Raw genomic sequence first — 26,572 nt, forward strand, 5'->3', positions numbered from 1 at the left:
CAGATACTTGAAGGTGAGGAGGAAAGCTTTAATTTGATATAGCAGATGAGAGGAAGCCAATGGAGGGTTTTGTGTACAAAGCAGATGTGGTCCAGGCAGTAGGTTACAGGTGATTTTAGCTGCTGTGCTTTGGACAGAATAAAGCGGAAACCATGCAGTGAATCTTCCGGTGCAATGACTGTTCATTGTAGATGATTGCTCTGCCATTGGAAAGTAGATAAAGAATATATACTATACTTTATGTGCATGCAGATGTATCATCTAAGGAGGTCACTATGTAAATCTGTTCTGTACAATGTAATGGGACAGATTCTATCCACTGGTTCTTCACTGTTTTGCACTAGTGTAAATGAGGACAAAATCTGGCCCAATAAATATACTTACGCGATAAATCATTTACAATGCAGTCATGCTCCTTGTTAGATTTTACCCTGGAAAATGCTGGGCAGGGAGAATGGAGGGTGATTCTAGTGCTGAACATGCACACAAAAAATTAGACTGTAGAGAAAAAATACCACTTTTGTGGGATGGGAGGTGCTTGAAATGTTGTTTAGACCCCCCACAGATAATTGTAAGATCAAGGCTTGTAGCACTGCATAATACTTCTGTATTCTGGAGAAATACTACTCTATCATTATATCTGCATTAGCCTTAAAGGAACAATTTTGAGAGAGCCTTAATTGTATAACCTTTAATAGACTTTTAAATCTGAGAGGCTGCTTTTATTCCCATATAATTTCTGTTGTAAAATTACTCACATTTTTCCATTAATTAATCCAGTATTTAGGTAATTGTCCTCTTATGTTCAACTAAACTCTAGGCTGTACTAAATTTTAGCTACTATGGAATGTAAACAGTGAAACAAGAATACAGCAGACTGGGATGTTTTTAATCAGAAACGAAAAGCTGTCAGTAAGATGTGCAAATAGAGTACCAAGGCTTTGGTTTAGTCATCTATAAAATACAAGAAGACAGGTCCAATGAACTATAAGACATCAAACATAAATGTAAAAATAGAACCTCAAACTTAGTACAGCAGAGGATGGATCTACTTTATTGTAAACAAAAAATAACTACCCCCTCACCCCCCAAATATTCAATGACAAGCTGTGAGAAATGTATGTGGAGTGGATCAGTTTCCAAATTTCAGACACTGGGTACACATTTGATCAGCACAATAGGCTGTTACATAACAGCCTATTACAATTTTTATATTTTTGGTCTAGGCCTTTATACCTGGGCACATGGCTTGGAGGAGTACAGGAGAGCATGTGGCTTGGAGGTGAATTATATTCCTTTGAGAAGACACAAAACTACTACCTAAGGAATATCTTATTCACCACTTGAAATTCAGTTTATACCTTTTTGAGCACAAAATGCTGCTGTTCAAGGTTTTCCATAATATGATAAAGTGTTGTGTTACCATCTCTATCAATATAGACATGCACTAGAGGTCTGAGGGTACATTTCTTTCCTGAAGCACTGTAAGTGTTACTATGTGTGCAAAAAAGCTTTGAACTACTGACACTCTAAAGGGCATCACAGTGCATTCCTTAGCTTTTATTTACAGTGATTGTCATGTTGTGCATATGCTCATGACCCTACGCAGGTGAGATTATTCACTCGTTTCGTGAATGTCCAGAAGGTCTTTCTGTATTACATTTTTACAAAACAGTAATTGCTAATATGGTGGTGATTTTTAACATTGTGAGCCATATTTAGATTACAAAAAATGCTCTTATGTATATTAATGATCTGACTTATGTTTGCATAATACCTGTTACCCAAAAGTTCCCAAAGCACTTTCCAGACTTCACAAACTATGGGTCATACCTATACCAGTTTTGCACTCCACTCCATTGATTTCAGCTGAGTTAATGTATGTCTGATTTGCACTGTGAAAATTAGCTCAGACTCAATATGTAGTGTGAGCACATCACCCACTACTGAGAAGTAAATTGTTTATATATTATTTATATATATTATAAACACATAAATATTATTCCAGTTATGCCTTTTGAGACATCAGGTAGACCTGTTGACTTACTGTTAACTGTTTGTACTCTTTTTAGATAAAAGTAATAGTTTAAAGCTTTAAATATTCTGCTCATGGTATGTCTTTAACTACTGCCTTTCAAAAGCATTAGAGCATTAGTATTTAAATTTTATTTTGGTTGCTTTTTGTTGACATGTATGTGGGTTTCACACATTTAAACTATGGACATATATTGTGACACACGAGGATAACTGTTTAATTGGCCACATGAACCTTCCACCCTCACTCCATGTGCATACATCCCAGCATGTAAAAAATACCCACAAAATAATTAAGTAAATGTTTAACTTACACTAGATTAATATTGAAGGATAGTTTCATTCTACACTATTTGCTATTTTTTCTCTAGTGTTTTTGTTTTATTATTGCTTGGGGTTCTTGTACATTATTTGAAGTTACTACAGCAATCTGTCACCATTTGGTGTAATAAAGTATGCTGGGATTAGGGTTGCTGGGACTGAAATTTGTCATCTTTCTTCTATGACCCTAACTCTTAATGCTGCTTTTCCCATCAGTGCTACACATGCAGCCCATGGGCATTGACTTTAGTGGAAATGGGGCAAATAGACACCTCCCCTCTCCAAGGCTTACAAAGCCACATTTGATTTCTTGATTGAATCTCTTATCATTGATGATGTGGTTTGTTTATACTAAATCTGTAAATAGGGTAGTTTCTTTTTAGCTTACACTTTGCAGTATTTGTACTAAGGCTGCAAGACACACTCTACAGTTCTTTAAAGTTTGATGGATCATGGTGTTTACTGTTCAGGAGTTTTGCGTGTTTACTGGAAGAGTGGGTTTCCTCATCTGTATCTCATTGCCCTTTGACAACCTAGTGATGCTTTTTGTTCCTGCTAATGATATAATGTTGTTAATTATTTGGTTAATGGACACTGCTTTGTTAAGAAGTTATATTGTCAATCTGGTGTGAAGATGTTTCTGTGCATGAAGGTGGTAAATTAATATATGTGATTTATTGCATCTCTTCATAATAATGTATTCTAAGCAAAAAATCTTCCTGTTAACATCATTTTAAGTATTCCTTCATCAGTCAAGTGTTCACTGTGATTACACTTATTTTTGCACATGTTTGACCTAGTTTCAATCATACATCTCTGCTGGGATGTAGATATATTAGATATATCTTAGATATATCTTAACAAGGCTAAGCACAGCTGAAATGGCTTGTCAACTTTATTTGAATAACTTCATCTTCTCTGAAACTTTTGTATTTGTATTTAAATATTCAGTTCCCTACACACAGTGCTGCTTTAAAAAAGAAACTTATCACAGTCAACTAGCATGTTTGCAGGAGGTTCCTGATTCCAAATGTCTTATGCCCAAGTTATAAACATACTAAGTGAATTTAAAAACTGATTGGTTAACTTGTGGAGTTTACTTTATTATGAAGCAGTTAATGGCTCTTAAATATTATAAGATTCTTAGACAATGTAGGATAATTTAGATGAATACACACAGAGTTGTTGACAGAATTGTGAAGTATACTTAAGTTCTAACAGTGTGAGAATGGTGATGTTGAGAATGCTTGAGCACTTGTGAAATGAGAGGCTATACCTGTTTCCTGCTGGCTTTTGGAGAGGGGTGAGAGCAAGTTTTCAACATAAGAAATCAAGTGGTTAATTATAATACTCAAGGTTGCTACATGTAAATGATTAAAGGTCATACACAAAGTTAGTATCCAGTACCAATATACATTTAATATACCGTTCAGTCTTAACATGATATTGGGAAGTGGAGGGGGGGTCGAATTTTTGACAGCAAACCTGCTGTGCTGGCACCTTCCATTTTGTATATCAGTCAGTCACACTGCTGTGAAAGTTGACAGGTTTGCTGCCAGAAACTGTCTAACAAAACTGTGATATTTATTGGTAGCAGAACTGCTTTCATTAACCAACATATGTCCTCTGTTAATTTCCACAATTCCCATTTACAAGTTACTAAGCTCATGCACTCATGCTAGACTGTAATACTAGATACTGCTAGACAGATTTTAAAAGTTGCCACAAATAAATTAACATTCTTAAAGTCATTTTGGCTGAACAGCAAGATAGTACATCGACTAGAGTCTAGTACAGAGAGTGCTTATCTCAGCAAATGGTTACTTCAAATTGTGTGAGAAAACACATCCTGTAGCATCTCTTGAAGCTTCTTAAAGAGAAAAATACAACACATGCTTTTGTGTGTGTAATATTCTGTAATTTGTGTTGGCAGTTATTTCTTTCAAAATTAAAATCAAGACAGTGGAAAAAATTAACAGTCTCACCACTGCACCCACTGCAGCTTGCTATTCCTGGCAGTTGTGGATTTTAGTTCACAAAAGAGTCTAATTTGAGCAATACCTGTAAAAGTAAACTACTGTAGGACATAAAATCAGCATTTTCTTTTTGAAGAGCATCAGTAATCAAAACCATACAAATCCTTACCTGAAAGCTTTGGGATTACCTGCAGAAAATGTATCTTCTTAGTCTTACATAGTAGGCAAGGTTCTGGCTAGCACTAATGTTACTCCAAAATAAGGTATAATAACTCCTTTATATTGAAATTTTCACTGTTTATATGCAAGAACTGTACTGGATCTGCTCACGTAGGAATAAATAAAAAAGCAGTACAAACTGAGCAGCAGCTATCATATGAAAGTAAAAGACCTCTAGTGGCCATAACCTGAAGTTAAGAAAGGCTTCCTTTTTTTGCAATAAGTAGTAGCCAAAATGGTTGGGTGGGATAAACTGCAGCTGATACTTTACAGTAATGTGTGATCTTGTTGAATTTATGATGGTAACAAAATATAAAGTCAATCAGAATTAAGAGAGGAATCTGATTTCCCCAAATCAGTACAAATTAGAAATGAACTTCTGGTTGGAAACATCAGGGACTCACTTGTAAACTTATCAAATACAAAGTTTTGAGTAAATCTGTCAGAAAACAGTTATTTTCTAGGCTTGCCTCTGCTTCATATTGTTTTTCTTTTAGAGAAATCCAGAGATTATTTTGAGTTGGCTCATTATCAAAATAATTGTTGTAATTTTTTCAAGATAAAAAGTATCAATAGGAAGAGATACTTTGTTCCTCAAAGGGAAACTTTAGTCATTTAGCCTTACCCCTGTATCCTGAAGATTTGCCAAATAAGAAGCACTTCTGTAAAAGGAAATGGAAACTTAAGATTATAAGTCACTTTCCATTTTATTTCAATTCTGTTTTAAAATTCAGAAGAATATAGTTTTACAGAATTTAATAGGGATGAAAACAGTTGGATCCTATATACATTTTACAGGGTTCAACAGAAGGTACTTGAAAAGTCTAAAAAATTTAAGCAAATATCCTCTTTTTTTAGATTTTCATATCCTTCCTGAAGAATTCTGTAGCAGGGATATAATTATTTTTTATGAATATTCAAAAGGATCTTATACAAAGTTTTCATTTTCTATTAATCTGTTATGCACAAGTCCTATGGAATATAACATTATTTTTAGGAATTTTAAACCACATACGAAGTCATGTCCTGTAGGAGTTCTCTTAAGAGTGATACCACTTTTTCAACGAAGAAAGTTGCTTAGAGTAGTATTCTCAGTATTGCCAGTTGTAAGTTATTGTTAAGCATATTTCACAATGTATACACAGTGAGAAGCACTTCTTACCTTTTGAAAATTCACATTTGGGCTGGCACAGGTTTTGTTCATTTTTAGTGATCTAGTGATTTGGCATTGCAGGATATAATCCATTATTTTAATTTCCTTCTAAATCTACAGTTTAGAAGTGCAGTTCCTTACAGTTTTTTTCTTTTTCTATTTTAGAGTCATTTTGTGGCATGCATGACAGCAATCTTAAACCAAATGGACAACCAACATTACTCCTTTTACATTGAAACCTTTCAGACAAGTTCAGAGCTAGTGGTAAGTACAAAGTATCCACATTTAAAGCTGGCAAATAGGCAAATGGCTCTCAAATACTTCATATTCTGCACTGAACTACTCATACACTTGATTCTAGCAGCCACAATTGTTTAAGAACAGATGGTTTTACCAAATACGAGACATTATTTCTAAATATGGAGCATCATCAAAAGGCTGATACACATTTGTTGTATATATCTCTTGCCCCATAGTCCCTGCAAGTTTACTTCTGACCTGAAGAGTGCTTGAATGATACCAGGAGTTGGATACTACCTCAGTCAGAAGCGTGAAAGATATAGGTGTTGCTGGTGTAGGTAGATCATTGTTTTGCCTTTTTTGTCTTCCCTATGTGTTGGGGAGGTTTGTTAGATAGTTTGCTAAGAGATGACTCTGCTAAATGGTAAAGAGCTCTTCAACAATTTTTCTCCAAAGTGTCTAAATTAATATGCTTTCGACTGTGACTTTTTTCTATCCGTTCATCTATGACTTATTTTTTGCTCAACAGCTCAGTGTAATGGGCCTTTAACTTTTATTTCCAGCCTACAACTGTTATTTTACTTTGGTCCCAATTCTCTCTCCTCTTTATCTCCATTAAAAACTCCATTGTTGACCCAGATTGTGTTTTTGTGCTGAGTAGCTACAATTGTCTGATTCGCATGGTGCAGCTGGGTTTGCTCCAGTTTAGGTTAGAAGTGCCTAGGAGCTGCTCTAACATGCACCAGCTGATACCATTCCATAAATGATTACAGCAGTTCTGTGACCACACCCCTTTCCTTTTCCTCCCTGCTGTTGAAACACTCCTTGCACCCATGGACAGATGTAGGCAGTGGTGCAGGTGCTGGATAAGACCAGTTTTTTGCCAGTTGAAAACTCCTCTTGGAAAATTCTCAGATTGCCAGATCCAGCTGCTTTTCAGACCCATGTATTGTCAGAGAGTTCAAATGGTGCAGATCATGGCAGATCCAAGCCCGGCTAGTCTTACTTTTTGCAATGTTCCAAATGAGTCAGACTACCTAGTAACATGGGGATATTTTGGTGTATTGTCATCTTCCAGGCACTTCGGGTGCTCAGAAGCAGCCTACATTTAGCAATTTTACCAAAGTCTATGTAGTGCGGTAATCCCTAATCTACTTGAGCAAGTCAACAGGAAAGAATTGTAAAAAATTATGTCATTATGCTTATTTTTTCTGCTTTTTAAATATATTGATTTGTTAACACTTCATTTTTCCTCAATAGCATAAAAGTAATGTCCTGACAATCATGGTGATAAAAAAAAATTGTTTCCGTATTATTCTGCTCAGAGACATTGTTCATTTGGTTACCCTTAACCAATTTGACTGTTAAGAAAGAGCCAAATCTTCTGCTGAGTGCCACTTATGTGGTACCAGTGGGAGTTGATGGCACTATGAGTGATTGGCCTCACAATTCAGTAGCTGCCTCTTAAAGCTCATTACAGAAACCTTGGGGGTAAACCTCCATATATGCAAACACTTAATGATCGAATAATTGTGTTAATGATTATATTGCAATAACCTCTGTCTCTTTGGTAAGTGTTCTTTAGAAAAGAGAAGTGGTTTGGTTTTGTTGTTTTTTGTATGAATGGTTGTGTGTATTTATAAGTGTATATGAATAATTTCTGAATATAACTTGCACTCTATCTTTAGAAATGTGTATTTTGAAAAATTGCTAAATTAAAAAAAAATTCAAGTTTTCTAAGCGATGACTCTTCTAAATGGTAAACAACTCTTCAACAATTCTACTCCCAAGTGCCTAAATTTAATGCTGTTTACTGTGAATTGTTTTTCTGTCCATTCATCTATGGCTTATCATTGCTCAAGAGCTCAGTGTAATATGCCTTTAACTTTTATTTCTAGCCCACAGCTGCTATTTTTACAGGATTTTGGTCCCAATTCCACTGCCACTGATGTCATTGATAGCTTTGCGATTGACTTCAGTGGGAACAGGATGGAGCCCTCTCCTTTGATGCTTTCCACAGAGCAGAGAGTCGGCTTTGGAATATGAAGTCTGAAGGATATAAAATCATAGTTGTATTGTGTTTTGTTGTTCTAGGACTTTTTGATGGAAACATTCATCATGTTTAAAGATCTCATAGGAAAGAATGTTTACCCTTCGGACTGGATGGCAATGAGCATGGTGCAGAACAGGTAAATAGAGCCCTCCGAACAATTTCAAGGTTTCAGCAGTCTGAAAGGGAGCCTGGTGCTAGTGAAGTGAATGTCTTATTCCATGTTTTAACACAAAAAATAGGCAGGGTTCCCTGTTCCAGATGCCTTTTCAGTTTTACTTCGTATCAAAAATGTTTACACTATCTGAGATAATCGACTTACATAATGCATGGAAAAAACTGCCTGTGCCTTTGGTCCACTTTTCAAAGACTGACAAGCAAGAGGAAATGGGTTTCTAATAGATAGGTGTCAACATCACAAAGAAGAGTCAGAGTTGGTCTCCATGTTGACAAACTCAGTAAAGAGGCCAAGGAGTGAATAGAGACTGTCTAGGCCCCGTCTATCAGAGTGCCTTCCAAAACTGTGTCTGTCATGTGTGGTTTGTTCTCTCTCTCGTTATCTCTCCAGAGGGAGAATAGTGTGTACTTGCCCCCCAAGAAAGCTCTGTCTCCTATATAATTGAACTTTACCCTCATGGTGGAAAGTTCCTTTGTTCTAGAGGAGCAGAATTGTCAGCCATGGCCTCCATCCTAGACCTTTAGGCAATATTTTAGACATGTTGGACCCAGGCCATTGTGGGCCCTGAAGATAAGGACTCAGACTTTGAACTTGACTTCATATTCTATGAGAAGCCAGTGTAGAGAGAAGAGGACAGATCTGATGTGCTCGCTGTAGCCCATGTCACTGAAGAGATGTGCTGCAGCTTTCTGTATGAGTTAGTGATTCTTAACGGTTGATGGCTTCATGCCCATATATATTACAGGTATAATCCAGGTGGGAGGTAATAAAGGCTCATATAACTAAGGCCTACTGCAGATCCATAAGACTGCTGGCTGACCGCTGTTAACCTTCTGTTTTTTATGTTTTCTCTGCAATGCTTGCACCTTAAGAGTAAAGGTGCTTGCTCGGAGAGAGCTGTGTGGTAACTCTACTGGTAATTATAGTTGTTCATAGCCTTTGAAGAGAGAGCAAAGAGCAGACATTGGCCTGTTGAGACATTCTGGCTTGCTTGCAGTATCACAGTATAGGCAGAGAACTGTGCAGCCTGGAAAAATCCCAGTCAGGAGGGAGGGAAATATAGGTCTCTCCCTAGGTGAGGGGACAGCTGGGAGCAGAGGCCTAAAAGTGAGTGCCCTTGGTGAACCACAGAGGGGCAATGCAGGTGCAGTTGCCCTGAATTTTGACAAAAGGGAAGATTCCTTCTGTGAATGAGGCATTAGCTATTTTGGTTATAGGTGGGTACCGTGACACTTTTTATCAGACAGGAAAGGACTGAGGCTCAGGAGACTTGGGGGGGGGGGGGGTCTATCCCCAGCTCTGTCACTGACTGACTTTGTGACCTTGGGTAAGTCACTTAACCCTTCTGTGCCTCTTTTTCCCTCTCAGCCTTTCTCTGTCTTGTCTATTTAGATTGTAAGCTCTGCAGGGCAAGCACTTTTTCATACTACGTGTATATACAGCACTTAACATGATAGGATCTAATTTGGGGTCTCCAGGAACTACTGTAGGACAAACAGCAATGGTAGTGAATAGGTGAGTAAACTGAAGTGCCTCCTCACAGTTATACTAAATCATGGTGCTCCAGGATTGAGTTACATTGGGAGGGCAATATGGGAAGACTCAAGGTAGGTGTATCATTGTTTTTAGACACTTTGGGATATTCAGACTGATGTGTGGAGGGAGGGAGAGGGGGGTTAGTATTTGTAGTCCATGACTGAGAGACTAGGGGAAGGGATGAGGTAAAGGGAAATACAGCACTGCTCTGAGCAGCTGTTAATTAATCCCTTTCACTTGTCCAGTTGTTTGATCCATATAGGAATTGGAAGATTCTTCTTTGTTTTATGTGGCAGACATTATCATTAATTTTTGGCATCATCACATTGAGGTCACCCCCTTATGGGACTATATCATTAATAATGTAAGATGTAAACTTTACAATGTGGGTTTTAAGTAGCTGTATGTTGTTGGAACCATATCTCTTGTTTATAAGTGTCTCTAAACTTAGCCAGCTGGGCACCCACTAACTGCCAAATCCTTACATCATCTGAATAGATTTGCCTCCGACAAAGTGTTTGGGGCAGATCCTTGAGTGCTGATCTGCTTAGTAGAATATTTACAGAATTCATACTCCAAAGCAGTGGTGCTCCAAGACATGACAAACCTAATTCCTATTTTAACTTCTAAAACCTTCTTTACTGAATTCAGTTGCAGGAAGGTACCCATTCCCTCATCAAAGATCAATAGTCACGAGGGAGATGGCTGGAAACCTGAATTTTAAAGATCTCACTGGTTATAGACAGGTTCCTTTCAAACTTCCTCATTCAAGAACATCAGGACATCTGTTCCTTAAGTGTAATATCAACATATTGGCATTTGGCACAGCTGTAATCCTGCTTATTTGTGCTTCATGTTGTTTAAAGGATTGACACATTTTCTTGAGATGAGCACTCAGGATTTTACCTGATGTCTGTCATCATTCTTAGAATGTCTCCAGGTGCTTTTAGTGTGGTTTAAAAAAAGAAGGCAAGAAAATACAATATCTCCATTCTTTAGACATGTAATGTGGTGATCCTGATTCCATTTGCCATTCAAATCAATGGAAACAGGACTGAACATTCACAGTGACTGAAATTTCTGTAAATGACTACGCCAGTTGTGTTAGAACAATACACTCTTAAATGTCAAATTAATCACATTGTTAATTTCTTTCAGACTTATGTCCAGCATAGAAATATTTTAGTTGTGGGGTCATTTTCATGAACAAATCAGAGTTTAATAAGCTACTTTTAAAAATTATTGTAGTTATCTGAAATATTTCATATTGCTGGAATGGAAATAGTATGTTTGTGTATCATACATCCAAAGATACACACATTGTATACTCATATCTTCACAATTGTTGTATTACAGTTTGTGTGCACAATTGCCATTCGTGCTCGACCATGACCAATACTGACTATTTTTTAATACAAATTGCTTTTAAGTGTGGGTGAGTCAGCACTGCAGAATTAGCCAGGGTGATCAGCACCCAAGGACGCCTAGTCCAGGTATAAGTATCCCCCCAGCAAGCCTCTACCTGTGTCACTGTGTCCTCACTGTTTCTGCACTCACCTGTGTCTGTCTGAGGGCAAAGCCCATGGTTATTTGTGCTGGGACATACTGATTCTTTCCCAGTCAATTCTGGGACAATTTGTCTGTCTTTCAGGGGGCAATATGAAAAGGCACTGGATAACTATCAGTACTCCAATGATTTAGTCTGAATCACTCACTGCAACACGTGGATTACAGTCCAAGTTAAAGCAGAGACTGGGCTCTATATATCTTCCCCTTCTCCTTCCCCCAACAACTGAATAAGGTAGCTCAGGCTTAAAGCACCTCCAAAACCGGGAAAATGTTTGTATGTAGATGGGGCAGGACAGGGGGTTGGGCTAAAACTTGGGTAAGAGTCTGGCATTACCTCTGCAGTGACGATGCACCCAAAAAAGTGTTTTGAGAAAGTCTAGAATGAACCAGGCAATACAAATTATTTATTATTTATTTTTACCTGCTTCAGTTTTTTGTCACAAATTGGCAGTCTTGGCCTTTCCCAAGCCCACTCTGTTAACCTAGCTAATCACTTGAGTACTCCTCCTTGTCAGGCATGAGCTCCTTCAACTGAGCCTGAGGACCAGCTAGCTCAGCCACCAGCCAGATTAAAGAGGTCAGCTGGGTTAGGATATTACCACCTGATTGACCAGACTGCCTGACTGGTTGAAGGAAGCTCCTAGGCCTGCTTTTAAGGTCATTGAGCAACAGCAGGTCGTTGGCTGTTCAGTGTGTGTGCCTGCAGCAGCAATCACGCTTGTGCTTTCCTGGTTCCCAGCTAGGGTGACCAGACAGCAAGTATGAAATTCAGAACAAGGGGTGGGGGGTAATAGGCACCTATATAAGACAAAGTCCTGAATATCAGGACTGTCCCTATAAAATGGGGACATCTGGTCACCCTATTCCCAGCCATGACACTGCCTTGTTCCTGTCCGACTCCAGTCTGCTCCAGTCTCGCTTTCCTGCTTGCTTCTGACTCTGGCTCCAACCCATCGTTCTGGTTCCTGACTCCCAACTCCTGCTCTAACCACTAAGCCTGATTCTTGCTCCAGCCATTAGGCCTGACCACCCACACCCCAGTCGTGACACTACTGCACTCCTGCTATATGTAGACTTCTCAGAACTGCACAGATCCAGGAAATGAAAATGGAAATAACTTACTGTAATGTGTTTGAGAGGCTTGTATAAACAATGTATCTGATATTTCAAAAGTATATCTTAAGGCAAGAAAAAATAATTGACAATGTACAAGATGACAATGGGCGCCTTAGGAAAGCCTTGCTAAGTGGAAAACATGACTAGAAAGCATGCTAATTTTTTTCTTAGTTGTTCTAGATATCAAACACATTAGTACTTCCAGGTCTGTCTACTCTACTGACCACACACACACACAACGTTCAAAACATCATTTGAAAGATACAATGTTAGAAAATGTGTTTATGATAAAGCAAAAAAGGAAAGAAGGGGGAGAATGTATGAGAAACAGATGGCATTTGTGTTGTAGTGTGTGGTTTGCCTAATATCATCTTGTTTTTCTCAGGTTTGAAACTCCTCTTGTCCCATTGGGAGAGTTTCATTTTGGGTTGCCAACCCTCCAGGATTGCCCTGGGGTCTCCAGGAATTAAAGATTAATTATGTCATGTGATGAAATCTCCAGGAATCCATCCAACCAAAATTGGAAACCCTAGTTTCATACCTTACAATGATAGGAGGTTGGTTAGCTCTTCCATCTGGTATTGGATAATAAAATGTCCTTCTGCCATTATTTAGCAGTAATTTGTTTGACTAGGGTAAGGATAATCAGAGCATGTTTCCAGAGCCAGGAGGGGATTAGATTGCCTTTGTTTAACCCAATGGTTCTCAACCTATTTACCGTTGTGAGCTCTGGGGGAGGAGGGTGTGAGTGTGTCCCCTTCCCATACCCCAGCTGTCCTCAGGGGCAGAGAAACAGGAACTGGGTTGCCACAAGCGTTTCTTTAACTCTCTATTCCTGGGGGAATTGGGGTGTGTGTGTGTGTGTGGGGGGGTGTTAGAGGCATACTTGCTGACAGGTATTTTGAAATAAATTACCAAAATAATTGAAACTGTTATTTTGACAAATAAAATTTGCAGAATTTTAAAATATTGTATGCACAATTTTTATTTTTTTTGGTGCAGAATTCCCTCCGGGAGTAATTATTGTGAAATGGAGAGAGGAGAGGGTAACTGATATAGTTGGTATTTGTCGGCCTCCTGGAAGAAGTTAGTGTTTAGGAAAAGACTTGGTTAAGCTGAATTGAACTATTAAGCTACCAAATTCAATTTTGATTATGTTGATTGGGCTTTTACCTAGAATTTCAATGGAATGGTCTTTCCAGAAGAGATCTGCTGTTTTTGTGTTTTGTGACTCAGATGTGTCTTGGTTTATGCTGACAGCAATTAGGAGTCAGAGATGTCTGGACCTTGTTTAACATGTTCTTTGAATCATGGCTATATAGTTACCCCTGGCTGTCCTTTTACTCCTTTTCCTGGCAGGACTGGGGGAGGAGTTGTCTAGGCACATTCTTGCTGATCATTCATAGTTGCTCTCCAAGTAAGATTCTATGGACAGCAATTACTACCAGGTTGTTTCACTGTCTGAGGCAGGTTTAGGTTCATAATGAGCAAATTTAATTGAGTAAAAATTTCTTCTACCCTCTTGTGCTTCTCCTATTAGCAATTACTTTATATGTACAAAAAGAAAAGGAGTACTTGTGGCACCTTAGAGACTAACCAATTTATTAGAGCATAAGCTTTCGTGAGCTACAGCTCACTTCATCAGAGATTAATCTGAAAAAGCAGCATTTTAGTACTTTGGTAAATAACCAATCCCTTGTTTATTTGCAGGCATATAAAACTTTTCTTGTCTAAATTGTTCTGTACATCTAGGAAAAAATATCAGCTTCTGCATCATTCACGAATACAGTATTTTTAATTCTACAGAGCAATAACATGTCTATCATTGCTCAGATCGTATTCCTTTGGGGATCATCCAATATCTACATTGCATCAATTGACATTAGAAATTCACTTGTGATATTACACTTTGTCTGTAATGCCCCCTTATGACTAATAATTCTGTGGGACAATTTGATCCAGGCAGGCTTAGGGTTTATATTTATATTGCTATAAAGCTTCCATGTTCCAGCCAAATGAAAATGTTTAAAGTGACGGTCAGATTAAAAATCATAGATTGTAAAGAAATGTATTCATCAGTGCTGCTAACAATACCTTACATTATTTAATTATGTACATTTTGCAGCTCTCTGCGCGTGGCTGGTGGAAATTATTTAAGTCTGTTTTACTTTCAGGCTCTTAATGCTGTAATGTTGGGGCATCCACTGCTGCAAGGAAAGGTTGTTGTCATTGGTGGTGGTTTTGTTTTGTTTTTATTGTAGAACCATTTCTGTTGTTCTTATATCTTAAAAAAGTTAAAATTGAAGTTAAATTTGATTTCTCAGAGTGCCTTTTTAAACAGTTAAATTACCCCAGACCAAAGTGGTGATAGGAAAACCTTGGGGAGTGCCGGTTGTTTTTTTAAGATAAGTAAGGGTTGATGGGCCCAACATTGCATTCATAAGCATTCAGCACACTTAGAACCCATATTTACTGTACAGTGGATTATTTAGAGGGCTTTTTAAACCTGTTAGGGTACATTTTACCAAGAAAGCCTCCCATTTCTGAATTTGGAAAAATGAAAATGACAGATTGTAAGGCAGCTCTATTGAGAAATCTAGCCAATGGCAGAGTGTAGTTGGTGCTGGCTCTCTATAGGCATTCACAAAGCCCGACAGCCCTCCCAAATGCTCCTATTCATTTTTCTGTTGTTTTGCATCCAGCAAGACAAGTGCTGGCTGTGAAAGTGGACTGATATTTCTAGTGCACTATGATATACTGCAATATGCAGACCTAAAAACAGAATGCATGTAGTTGGAGGCAAAAGGAAGCAAAGTGTAGATAAGTTTGTACACGCTAAAAGTGGTTCATTATACTGCACATGGTGTGTGGGACTCCTTCACCAGTCTCTCTCTCATATCCTAGACAGGTACAGAAAGTTAAGGGGAGTGTGAGTGGTATCACAGCTATTTAAACTAATTAGGGATGACCTCATAAATGAAGACTGGACTGGAGCCATGAGTGGGTTGCATAATGTTCCACTTAGCAAACTGAATTGTTTTTGCGTTATATATTGGCTTAAATTTTACCTCTGAATTTGCTGTGCTATCTGTATAGAGTTCAGCTTTGCCTAACTTGGATTTGTTTTGAACCGCCTATGAATAGAGCTTTACTGACTATCCAACAGTTAATGCAATAAAGGGGAAAAGTTCCCTAGTCTAATTGAAGGGTCTGGTTGTCACCCTGCATCTCTAGTGACACTCCCTTTATTTCCTTCTCATGTCAGTTTTTCCTGCCTTACCCACCATCCTACTTCTGAGAGTTGCTACTGGTCTGTCACAATGAACAGCTCCTCTTACTGATCTAATAGGGAGCTATACTCCCCACTGTAACTTTCCTTTCATATACAACACTCCATTTAACAATTTTTAAACTGACTTCTCATATGATTACCATTGTACTCTCCATGAACAAAAACCAATACCAAAAATATGGCTTCATTCTTCTGTGGCCTTAAGCATGCTTTAAGTTGAATAGTACTAATGGCTTCTTGGGTCTCCCCTGCCACTTAAAAATGCTACTGGGAAATGGTGTATGCAGTGTTGTTGTAGCCATTGGTTCCAGGATATTAGAGAGAGAAGATGGGTCAGGAAATATTTTTATTGAACTAAACACGGTTGGCTAGAGAGATGACCCTACACAGAGCTCTTCTTTAGGTCTGGGAAAGTAACCCAGAGACTCACTGCTAAATACAGTGTAGAACAGATTGTTTCGCAGAAGTAGTTAACACATATATCAAGGGACTGTTCAAGGTGAAATGTTGTCAAACGTGCATATATCCTAATACATATATTAGATCTAGTGAATAAAAGGCAACAAATGATAAAGTGGGGTACAGATAATAACTTTAGTTTTAGTGTCTTCGTCACTGTATCCCCAAATGCTTTACAGAGATAAATAATCCAAAGCAAGCCAGTGGTATACATTACACAATGCACTGGCATAAAAGATCTTTGCAAACTTGTCATGAAAATGTGCTATCTGGGCACAAAATCTGCTTTCCCATTTCTATGATGATGGCATGAAAAAAAATATTTTATTGTTCTATCCAAAAGGATTATTTGCTACAAGTAGAATATCTTAAGTCTGTGGTAATGACATTGTACAGATATTTGAATACATAAAAGCATTTGGCCACGGGGATAATAATAGAAGAAAAGAATGTATTTTAAGGTAAAGTTTGAGAAGAGACGTTAACTTTGAGACTGAGACACACTTGGCAATGCTGTTCCAAGTGGCAAGAGTTGAAGAGAAGACTAATATACAACAGTAGGTGACCTTCTGAAAAGGGAGGGGGGAGAAAGAAGATGAATATTAGATAAGGAAAGGGGAGAGAATCAGAGAGCAACATGCAAGATCGTGGAGAGTTTTAACCATAAGGAAGGGATTTTAGAACCGTCATTCAATATTTGGGAGGCCAGTAGATTCATTTGAAGATGGGAGTGAAAGTATTACCCAGGAGTTTCAGAACCCAACGCAGTGGTAACTTAACTGTTTCTCTTCAGGTAGTGTCAGGAATAAATCCATGGGGATACAGCTCATCCATCTGATAAATGATTGATACAAGCAAGAGTGCTTTTACCTAAAACTACTTTCTTATTAAATCTCAAGCATGCACACACAAATATGGTGTTGTAGTAAGGTTAGAGCATTTCAAAATATGTATATTTACCTAAAAAGTCTGAAATGACTTCAAGGAATCAACAGCCAGGCTTCCAGGGGGCTGCTGGGGAACTTAGCTATGAAATCCTTGCCCAAAGGAAAGCTTCCTCAGACTTCTCCAAAGCACACTTTATAACTAAACTTTTTATAAATTTTCTCTGGACAAAGCATATAACTCATAAATAGCCTCTATTAGGCTAACAAATTTCCCTAGCAACAGCCAATAACAACTCATTATTCTCCTTACCAGCAAAGCGTTTCTAGTCATAACAACAATGACAACATGTAAGTTAGAAGTACCTAAAACCAAGGCTGTCCAAACATTCCTTCTATTTTCATGGAACCTTAACTCTCTGTTCCAACCTCCCATTCTGATAGCAAAACTGTAAATATGCAGTTATATGGCCGTGTCTCTCAGGTTCCTAAAAGCATCTCTAGCTATGTGATGTTTGGGTTTCAGGGGTTGAACATACAAAATTGCTGGCTGCAGTACTGTCAAGTTCTGGTTATTCGTACGTGAGAGTTGGGGTGGAATTGGGGAAAAAACCATAGTGTCCTGTCTCAAGTTCTACCCTCAGACAAAGTGCTATCTGCTTGAAAGCAGAAGCAGCAATGTGTGGGGGCAATGTTGCAGAGATAGTGGGGGGGCAGGTTAACGGTCACTGGAGAATTGTGGGATTGAGCAAGACAGATGATAAAGAAGAGGAAAATGGGAGGTGTAAAATGAAGAAGGAGAAAATGGCTTTGAAGTACCATTTCAAGATGTTCCTTTTCTGGTTTGAAAACAAATTAGTTAAAATACGCTGAGTCAAAGCCATACGCTTATTTGGTAAAGACAGTGTGTGAAAATGGAGGAGTCCTTTGTTTCTGAGTGAAAATAAACCCTGCATTCAAATTTCACCCATTTGTGGGGTTTTTTTCCTCCTTTAACGAAGATGGAAGGGGGCATCAAAATGTACCAGGAGGATAGGAAAACAGCATTATGAAGAGCTAAACATACTAAAACTAGCAAGGAGCTTGGCTGGCAATGTAGAAATCATCAGGATAAATAGTCCATGTCACAGAGAGTGGTCCATCCTCCAAAGAGTTTTGGTTGTTTACATGATGTTGACTCTCCTCTTTATTTCCAGTTGCTGAAGTGCATTAAAAGAAGCTAAAAGTAAATTACTTTACATTACATTTGATGGGAAGGGAGGCATCTCCCATCAATTTCTCCATTTAATTGTGGTTCATTCTTTGAAAACTTTGAGAACTTCATTTTAGGCTGAAATTCCAATCAGTTATGTCTTTATGTCTATGGTCTTGGTCCTTTCATGTCATGAACTTATCTGACATGAATGAAATATTTATCAGGTTGCTCAAAGGAAGTTTAACAACACTGATATTATATGTTATGGACTCTCTGTGTGTGTGTGTGTGTGTGTGTGTGTGTGTCTATATATATATATATATATATATATTTATACACACAAAAACATTAAAAACTTAATTGTCTTGGACATTTATTATTTTTAGTATTTGCTGTCCTTTATATAATAAATATAAGAAATAATGGTCACCTCATGTTAGGGTGACCAGATGTCCCAATTTTATAGGGACAGTCCCGATTTTTGGGTCTTTTTCTTATACAGGCTCCTATTACCCCCACTCCCTACCCATCCCGATTTTTCACATTTCACATTTTTCACATTTCTAGTTAGCTTAGGTGAAACATTGTAAGGGTGACACGTGCACATGTGCATTCACACACACTTCTTTAAAACAATACTGTTATAATGCATAACTAGGGATGTCATTTACATTCTACGCTATTGCCTGTCATACAATGTACTCCATCCCACACCAATCAGAATTCCTCATTCAGTGATGTCCCCCAGCACTTTTATTGCTATCATTTGTGGAAGGTCTTGATTATTCTTGTACTGTACAAAAGCTCTGGTGATTTATTTACATAGTTCATCTGAAAATGAAAGTTGTGTCATCTGCAAGATAGCTGATTTTTTTAATATATATATTTTTTAATTCAGAGAAAAAGTCACAATGAAAAACTAATATTTACAGCACAGGTTAGTTTCTATGTCAAGCTGTTATGCAAAATATTTGGTCTTATGGGCAAAGGGAATGCTTGGGTAAAATTAAAATTGCTAATGGACAAGACTTGTTGCTGACAATATTCATAAAGTATCAGAGTATAATATTTATGGGTTTCTTTAATTTAGTAATACCAACATGGTTTTAACAGCCAAGGGAAAATTGTATTTTGTTGCCTTAAAGCTTATATTAGAATTTATGTCCCAATTAGAAGTGTTCTAGTGTGTTTTTATTTATTGATTCATTTAAAATACCCCAAGAACATAAACCTCCATACTTTTATATTCAGTTGGTTTAATTTCCCAAATCTGTTTTGCATTGGGTAACTGAGGGATGAGCAGCCCAGGTATAAAATGTTAAAACAATGCTAGTTCTTAAAAATCCTAAACATTATTTTTCCAAAAATCCCGGTGTGCAGGTTAGACCTGCTGAGAAAATGGAAGGGTAACAATGAGCAACCACTTGACAAATAGGCTATTTCTCATGTAAGTAAATGAGCCATTTTAAATTGTTTGGGCCTGGTTTTCCACTGCTTTATAATTTGTGCAGTCGTTTTTGTGTACTTTGTAAGTTTATAGCAGACTACAAAATGTTCAAGGTGTGGAGAAAAGGATCATAGAATCACAGGTCATGTCTTCATTACGGAGACTATCGAGGCATAGCAACGGTTCTGTAGCCCTGCCGGCATAACCCTGTTGTGAAGATACAGCCTATAGTGTGATGGGGAAGGGGTTTTTCCATCCCTGTAGGAACTCCACCTTCCTGAGTGGCGGTAGCAACCTAGCTGTGTCTGTACTGGGAATTAGGTTAGCATAGCTATGTTGCTCAGAGGTATAGATTTTTCACACCCCTGAAAGCCATACCTATGTCAGCCTAAATTTTAAGTATAGACCAGGCCATAGAGTTCAAATCTATGGCCTCCTGTATATCAAAGGACACCAACAGAAACCTGCACTTGCACGCTAAATCCAACAACTGAAATTAGATCAAGTATTACAGTCCACAAGACATTAGATTATTATGTTGCATAGGCTCTTGATCTTCAGATAATTTTTCTGCAACAGATTATATTTTATAATTTTGGTAAGACATTTAGTTCTGTGAATCAATCACATTTCCTTTCTAGCATTTTAAACGTAGCCATTGACCATGTGCATTGTATTAGAGGTGGGCAAAATATTTGTAGGATGTACTGTTCAAAATGGGCCTGAGTTCAAGAAACATTCTCAGAACTAGAGCGGTTTCATAAATTATTGCAGTAGTAATGTTTCACACATGCTTTTGCTATTAGGCTGACAAGCAAACTCTTCTATTACTCTTAGAACTTTGAGTTGAGTCGGTTGGCTGCGATAGGTCACATAAGATGCAAAGTATTCATACACATTTCATAACTGGCAGGAATACTTGATATGGTCAACAAGCTTGTAGAAACTATTCTGACTCCATTTTCTCAGAATGGCTGCACTTTACGTGCTCTCTGATCCAGTTCAGAAGAAAGAAAGCTGTCAGCAGTAATCTTTAGTTCGATTGTAAGTCTGGCACAGGAACTGTCTTTTTGTTCTGTTTGTACAGTGCCTAGCACAGCAGGGTACTGGTTTGTGAATAGGGCTCATAGGCACTAGTACAATACAAATAATAATATTTGTGCTGCTCACTGCTGTAATGTGCTCCCACTTCCAAGACATCTCAGGATTTGAGAGGGGCAGTGGCCTGGGCTGGTGTCTCCACTAAAGACACCAGTAGGGTTGCCAAATTTCTAATCGCACAAAACTGAACACCCTTGCCCTGCCCCATCCTCCCTCCCTCACCCTCATTCATTTTCACTGGGCTGAGGCAGGGGGTTGGGGTATGGGAGAGGGTAAGGGCTCCAGCTGGGAGTGCAGGCTCTGGGGTGGGGCTGGGGGCTTGGGGTGCAGGTGGGGGCTTAGGACTGCAGCAGGGTGCAGGAAGGTGTGAGGGCTGCAGGCTCCAGGTGACTCAGGTGGCTGGCACGTCCCTTTGTCTCCTATGGGTGTGTTTGGGGGGTGCTCTATGTATTGCCCATGCCCGCAGGTACCACCCCTGCAGTTCCCATTGGCCATGATTCTTGGCCAATGGAAACTGTGGGGGCAGTGCTCAGGGCAGGGGCAACACACGGAGAGCCCCTGGCTACCCCTGTGCCTAGGAGCCAGACATGCCAGCCGCTTCCGGGAGCCGCGCGGAGCCAGGCAGGCACGAAGCCTGCCTTATCCCCACTGCACTGCTGACGGGACTTTTAATGGCCCAGTCAGTGGTGCTGACCAGAGCTTCCAGGGTCCCTTTTCAACCAGGTGTTCCGGTCAAAAAACGGATGTCTGGCAAGGCTAGACACCAGGGTCACAAATGTTCCATCTGCCATTCAGAATGGAAAAGAGAATCAGGTCACTGGTTTTCTTCTCAAGAAGATGACACAGGAGTGCTGCAGGGCCTACTGCGTGGTGGACAAATTTGTGGAATTAGATTGTGGAGTTCTCAGCAGAACTGAATAAGCATCTAAACTGAATTTTTGGGAGTTTTTCTTCCATGCTAGATTTAATTAGTTAATTAGTTTTTGTTTTAGCGAAGCTGGTTTAATGCATGATTTTTACAAGTCATTAGAGTTTGCATGAGCATTTTATTCCCCTTGATTGGCACACAGCGGTGAAATGAGGACAAAGCATGTGGATGGATTTTAAGCGGCAGGCTGCAACTTTCATTAAGCTTAACCACAGGGGAGGGGTGCTACCTACCAATGACCCATACTCTCCAATACCAGGCATTTAAATGGTTTCAGTGCAGGGGTTACAGGCCTCTTACCTATAACCCGTAACTCAGAGTAGGCTCTTCTCAGCCTGCCCCTTAGGACTCAGCTTGCTTTGAGTCCCACCACCCTCTTGAGGGGGACAGAGGGCACAGAAGGGTGGGGACTTCAGCCCCTGAGGGCCCCAATGTCTCACCCTATACTATGATCCCAAGGCTTATCGCCAAAATCCCAGCTCTTTTAGTTCTGGTGTCTGTTCATTTCCTGCTCTAAATCTTACTGGGAACTGGCTGCAAATGGTAACAACTCACCCAAGTACCTCAGTTAGGTGCTAAGTACATTCCTGTTTAGCCCACTATGGCTTGAAGGTGCTCCAAGGAAAGTGAAAAATCTCTCCTGTCCTCTGCCAATTGGCAAATGGGAGAAAACTTCCCTCCTGGCCTCCAAATGGGTAATCAGTTAGACATGCAGCATCTGTCAGGCCGGATTCCCATTACTAGCACGGAGGGAGCTGCTGGAATGGAGCTGAAAGAGCCTCCACATGGCCTCTACTCCAGCTTAAATCCTGGGAGCTGGGAAATGCTGGCTAACAAGAACCCCACTCCCCTATCAACTGGCCTATGGGTGCCAGAGAGTTGAGGTGGAGGAGGAGCTACCTGGTGTTCTTCACTGAGTGTCTCCCTCCCTCATTGCTGCGGCTTTCCCCTTTCACTCCCAGCCCCTTCAAGTTCCCCAATCCATTAAGGTGGGAAAATGGCATTTGTAGTAATAGGATATAAGTTATTAGAAACAGTAATTTTTAGGTACATGGTATGAGTATAGAGAGAAATAGGCTGGCTTAAGTACAGCCACCTCATACTGATATCATCTTATATTGTACCTCTCAGTCATATACCTCTCAGCTGCTCAGAAGGCCACTTTAAAGGTACACATGTCCTCTTGGCAGCCTCCCAAATCCATACAGATAGTCTGGAGTAGAGAGGAACAGGAGGTGGGGGACTGGGGGTGCAGCAGAAGAGGTGCTTGTGTTTCCTCTTTCTGCTCACAAGGGCTTGAAATGGAAACTGTCAGAGAGATGGACTTTAATTGACTTTATCCACAACAGTACAGAAATCAGCCTTGGTTCAAGTCCTTGCCATGATTAATCAGTATGTTTTTTTTGTGTTCATGAACTATCAATTGAACCTTATTTGAACTTTCTTGGCACTACCTAGAGATCTAAAAATACTGTGGAGCTGAAATTCAAGTTAAATTTCAAGCTGGGTCCACATTTGCTGAAAAAAACTCATGATGTGAGACAAATCATAAGGTATTTTCTAAAATAGCCAGCTATCCTTACTTCCAGTTAAATACCATGCATGCATGCATGAATCATCAAGCTCATTCAGTTTGCAATTAGATTTAGCCATTGAATAAAATAGGTTATCCATAACCATACAATTTCAAGGTTTGCAAAGAGGTCTTGAGTAAAATGTTCCCCAGCGTTTTTACAGATCAAACTTGGAAGGCTTGGCTCAGTTCTAACTACAAGTGTTTTCAAAAAACAGATTGGGAAGTTGCTGAGTTTATTCATTATAGCTTCTGTATATAGCTGCTTCTCTACTAAGATGCAGTTTTGTAATGGTTTGAAGACCTCCAGCTCCCACATCTCACATGCATTGCAGCTTTATTACAAAAGCTGAGACAAATAAAACTTCAGATTAGTATAATCCATCACCATCCTAGGAGTGCAATATCAAGCTGGTTAAAAGAATGTCATAGACATGGGTGCTCTATCAGTATCGCTACTGCATTGGTCAGTCAACTAAACAAGTGTAAATGACTTTCTCTCATCAGCTAACAATAGAAGAGTAGTCTTTTTTTAATTTTAAGGAAGCAAATATTGAGACTCAAAATCGGCAAATCCTCCCTCATTGGTCCAAAGAAGAGTTACCCCTCCTAGCTCCTGTCAATGGCTGAGCCTCCATGGGGCCTGGGTACCCAGGTACAGGCAATATAGCAAGAGGGCTTTACACATGCTTGCCATAGAGGTTGCAACAATGGAGCTATTCCATCAGTTGGCTGTAACTTAGAACTGGTTGAAAAACAGAATAGATTTTTCATCAAAATTGTGATGAATATTTTTGACCAGGAAAATATATCCTCTCTATGGTAACTGTCTTCTTCCACTATTACACCTTGAATCACAACAGTAATTGTTATAGGTGCTATAACAAGGGTGGATTAAGCAGTTATGGGCGGATCCTTTAGCAACACTCCACATGGCAATGCCACTGAGTGCTGGGACCTATTTTTATCCTTCTCCAGCATTGTTGCAGCTCAGTAAGTGAGAGCACTAACCCTTTCTACACCGACGCCAATAAGTCATGCTTAAAGTATGTGCCTCAGGCTGCCTTGGGGAAATATTAGTTTGGGAAGAAAGGGTTATATTTTGAAGAAAGGAGTATTGGACAAAGTGGCCAGGGAAAGTGGGAAAAAATTGTTCTCTCAAACACAAAGTTAAACTTCAATTGTAGTGGGAGAAGTGAAACGAAAGGGATGTATTTTTAAAAGGGTACTGTCAACTTGAAAGCTAGGAAGTTTTTTAAAAGTGTTGAGTAGTTTCATGTACCCCACTTGCCCCTAAGCCCTCCTGTTTCTCTCTGAGGTTTTTTTAAGGTGGTCTTACTACCTTTTCTATTCTTTTAAAAATAATATCTTCTCTTCTGTGTTAAGGATGCACAGGAATACTGTGAAGTGAGTATACAGAGGAAATAGTGAATCTGACTGCATAAAGTGCATGAAGAGAACACAATGGGGAACAAGTATACTTTGTTTTCTAAATTTAGCAGTACTGAAATCTTAGGTTTCACCTGTAACAGGAGAGGGATTTTTAAAGTGACATTATCCCTTTATTTACAATAATTGTGACAGGGTCGGGCCAGATGGCTACAGGAGAGTGATAGAAGGCAGGTATATTAGCCCCACGTTAAGTAGGTACCTTTTCCCTGGATAAGGTAACAGGGAAGGTTCCAGAACAATCAGGAACTTTCTGGAAACAAGACAGGCTGATTAGAACACCTGCAGCCAGTCAAGAAGCTGCTAGAATCGATTAAGGCAGGCTAATCAGGGCACATGGGTTTAAAAAGCAGCTCACTTCAGTGGGTGTGTGCATGCGAGGAGCTGGGAGCAAGAGGCGCAAGAAGCGGAGAGTGAGAAGGCGTACTGCTGGAAGACTGAGAAGTACAAGCATTATCAGACACCAGGAGGGAGGTCCTGTGGTGAGAATAAAGAAGGTGTTGGGAGGAGGCCATAGGGAAGTAGCCTAGGGAGTTGTAGCTGTCGCACAGCTGTTCCAGGAGCCACTGTAGACAGCTGCAATCCACAGGGCCCTGGGCTGGAACCCGGAGTAGAGGGCAGGCCCGGGCTCCCCCCATCCCTCCATCCCCCCCAGCTCCCTACTTGATACCGGAGGAGTTGAACTGGACTATGGGTACTCGCAGAGGGGAAGGTCTCTGGCCTGTTCCCCGATCCACTAGGTGGATCAGCAGAGACTGCGGGGATTGCTCTTCTTCCTTTCCCAATGCTGGCCAGCGATGAGGCTAACTGAGTGAATGGCAGATTTCAGCCACAAAAGTGGCCAAACTGAGGGCTGCCGTGAACCTCTGAGGCGAGAAAATCCGCCAATAAGCGCAGGACCCACCAAGGCAGAGGAGGAACTTTGTCACATAATATAAAAAGATCTCCGAAAAGATAGATATTCAGGTCAATTACATGCAACAATTCCTCTTCTGTACTAAAGTATGGAAGTAACTTTGATTTATTCAAACAAGCTTGTGTGTCAATACTTGGCTGAATTACACTCTGTTTTACTTACTTTCCGCAGTATATGATTTTATATGTCCCTTTATTAATCCTAAAGTGTGGGTTAAAATGAAAAAAAAAGTTGCTGTAAGTTGTAAATATTTCCTTTTTTATTGCTTTAAAAGAAAAGTTAAAGAGCTTAAGATGTATTGAGTTGATAGAAAATTGTGGAAATATGGTTTGGTGATAAAGATGTAGGTGAAGGAGTTTTCTTAGCTGTGGACAGAATTTAGAAGACCGACCCTTCCCATAGAATAATGTCAAGCTAATGTTCAATATTTTTTCATTCCATTGATCTGATTTTCCTCCAAAAGCTTTTGACTGCCCTAAAGAGAGATGACAGAAAGAAATGCAATTGTTTTTCTGTAAGTGTTTGAACTTTCTAAAGAGTGAAAAGGTCATCTTCATATAATGGCTAATGGCATATTGCAGAACTTTGCATATTTAAAATATAAGAATTATCTTAAACAACAGGTACAGATGATCATAAAAACACAAAGCTCCAGAAATAAGGAATTGGAGATGTTCTATTAAGTTCAGTCACTTTCCACTGGATTTATGTAGTTCTAATGTCGCTATTACGTGACAAAAAACACAGCAAAACAAAAACAACTTTCTTGATTAAATGCCATTATTTCCCTATTATTGCAAATGCTCTTTCAATGCCAAAGAATATATATTCCACAATGGCTCTTCCTTGTCATTTTCCTGAAGAAAGTCTCATAGGCAACAGTGTGTCTGGCAGTGGTTGTGTTGAAAGCTTTGTTTGTAGTGCTCAAGCACTTCC

General features: G+C 39.3%; 2 protein-coding genes across 3 annotated transcripts in view; one reads left to right on the plus strand and one right to left on the minus strand.

Moving 5' to 3' along the window:
- The window catches only part of INSYN2B (inhibitory synaptic factor family member 2B), a 137,155-nt gene extending 132,508 nt beyond the window's left edge, over positions 1-4,647 (minus strand). For both annotated transcript variants that reach the window (XM_073355962.2, XM_073355964.2), the window contains exon 1: positions 4,501-4,647. The gene's annotated coding sequence lies outside the window, so the exon portion shown is untranslated. The remainder of the gene's footprint in view (positions 1-4,500) is intronic.
- DOCK2 (dedicator of cytokinesis 2) overlaps positions 1-26,572 on the plus strand; it is a 501,344-nt gene that overhangs the window by 346,073 nt on the left and 128,699 nt on the right. The window contains exons 28-29 of the mRNA XM_073355961.2: positions 5,869-5,967; positions 8,038-8,132. Of these exons, the coding sequence (XP_073212062.1) occupies positions 5,869-5,967; positions 8,038-8,132 (194 nt within the window). The remainder of the gene's footprint in view (positions 1-5,868; positions 5,968-8,037; positions 8,133-26,572) is intronic.

This window comes from Lepidochelys kempii, chromosome 8, assembly GCF_965140285.1.
Source record: "Lepidochelys kempii isolate rLepKem1 chromosome 8, rLepKem1.hap1, whole genome shotgun sequence".
NCBI lineage: Eukaryota > Metazoa > Chordata > Testudines > Cheloniidae > Lepidochelys > Lepidochelys kempii.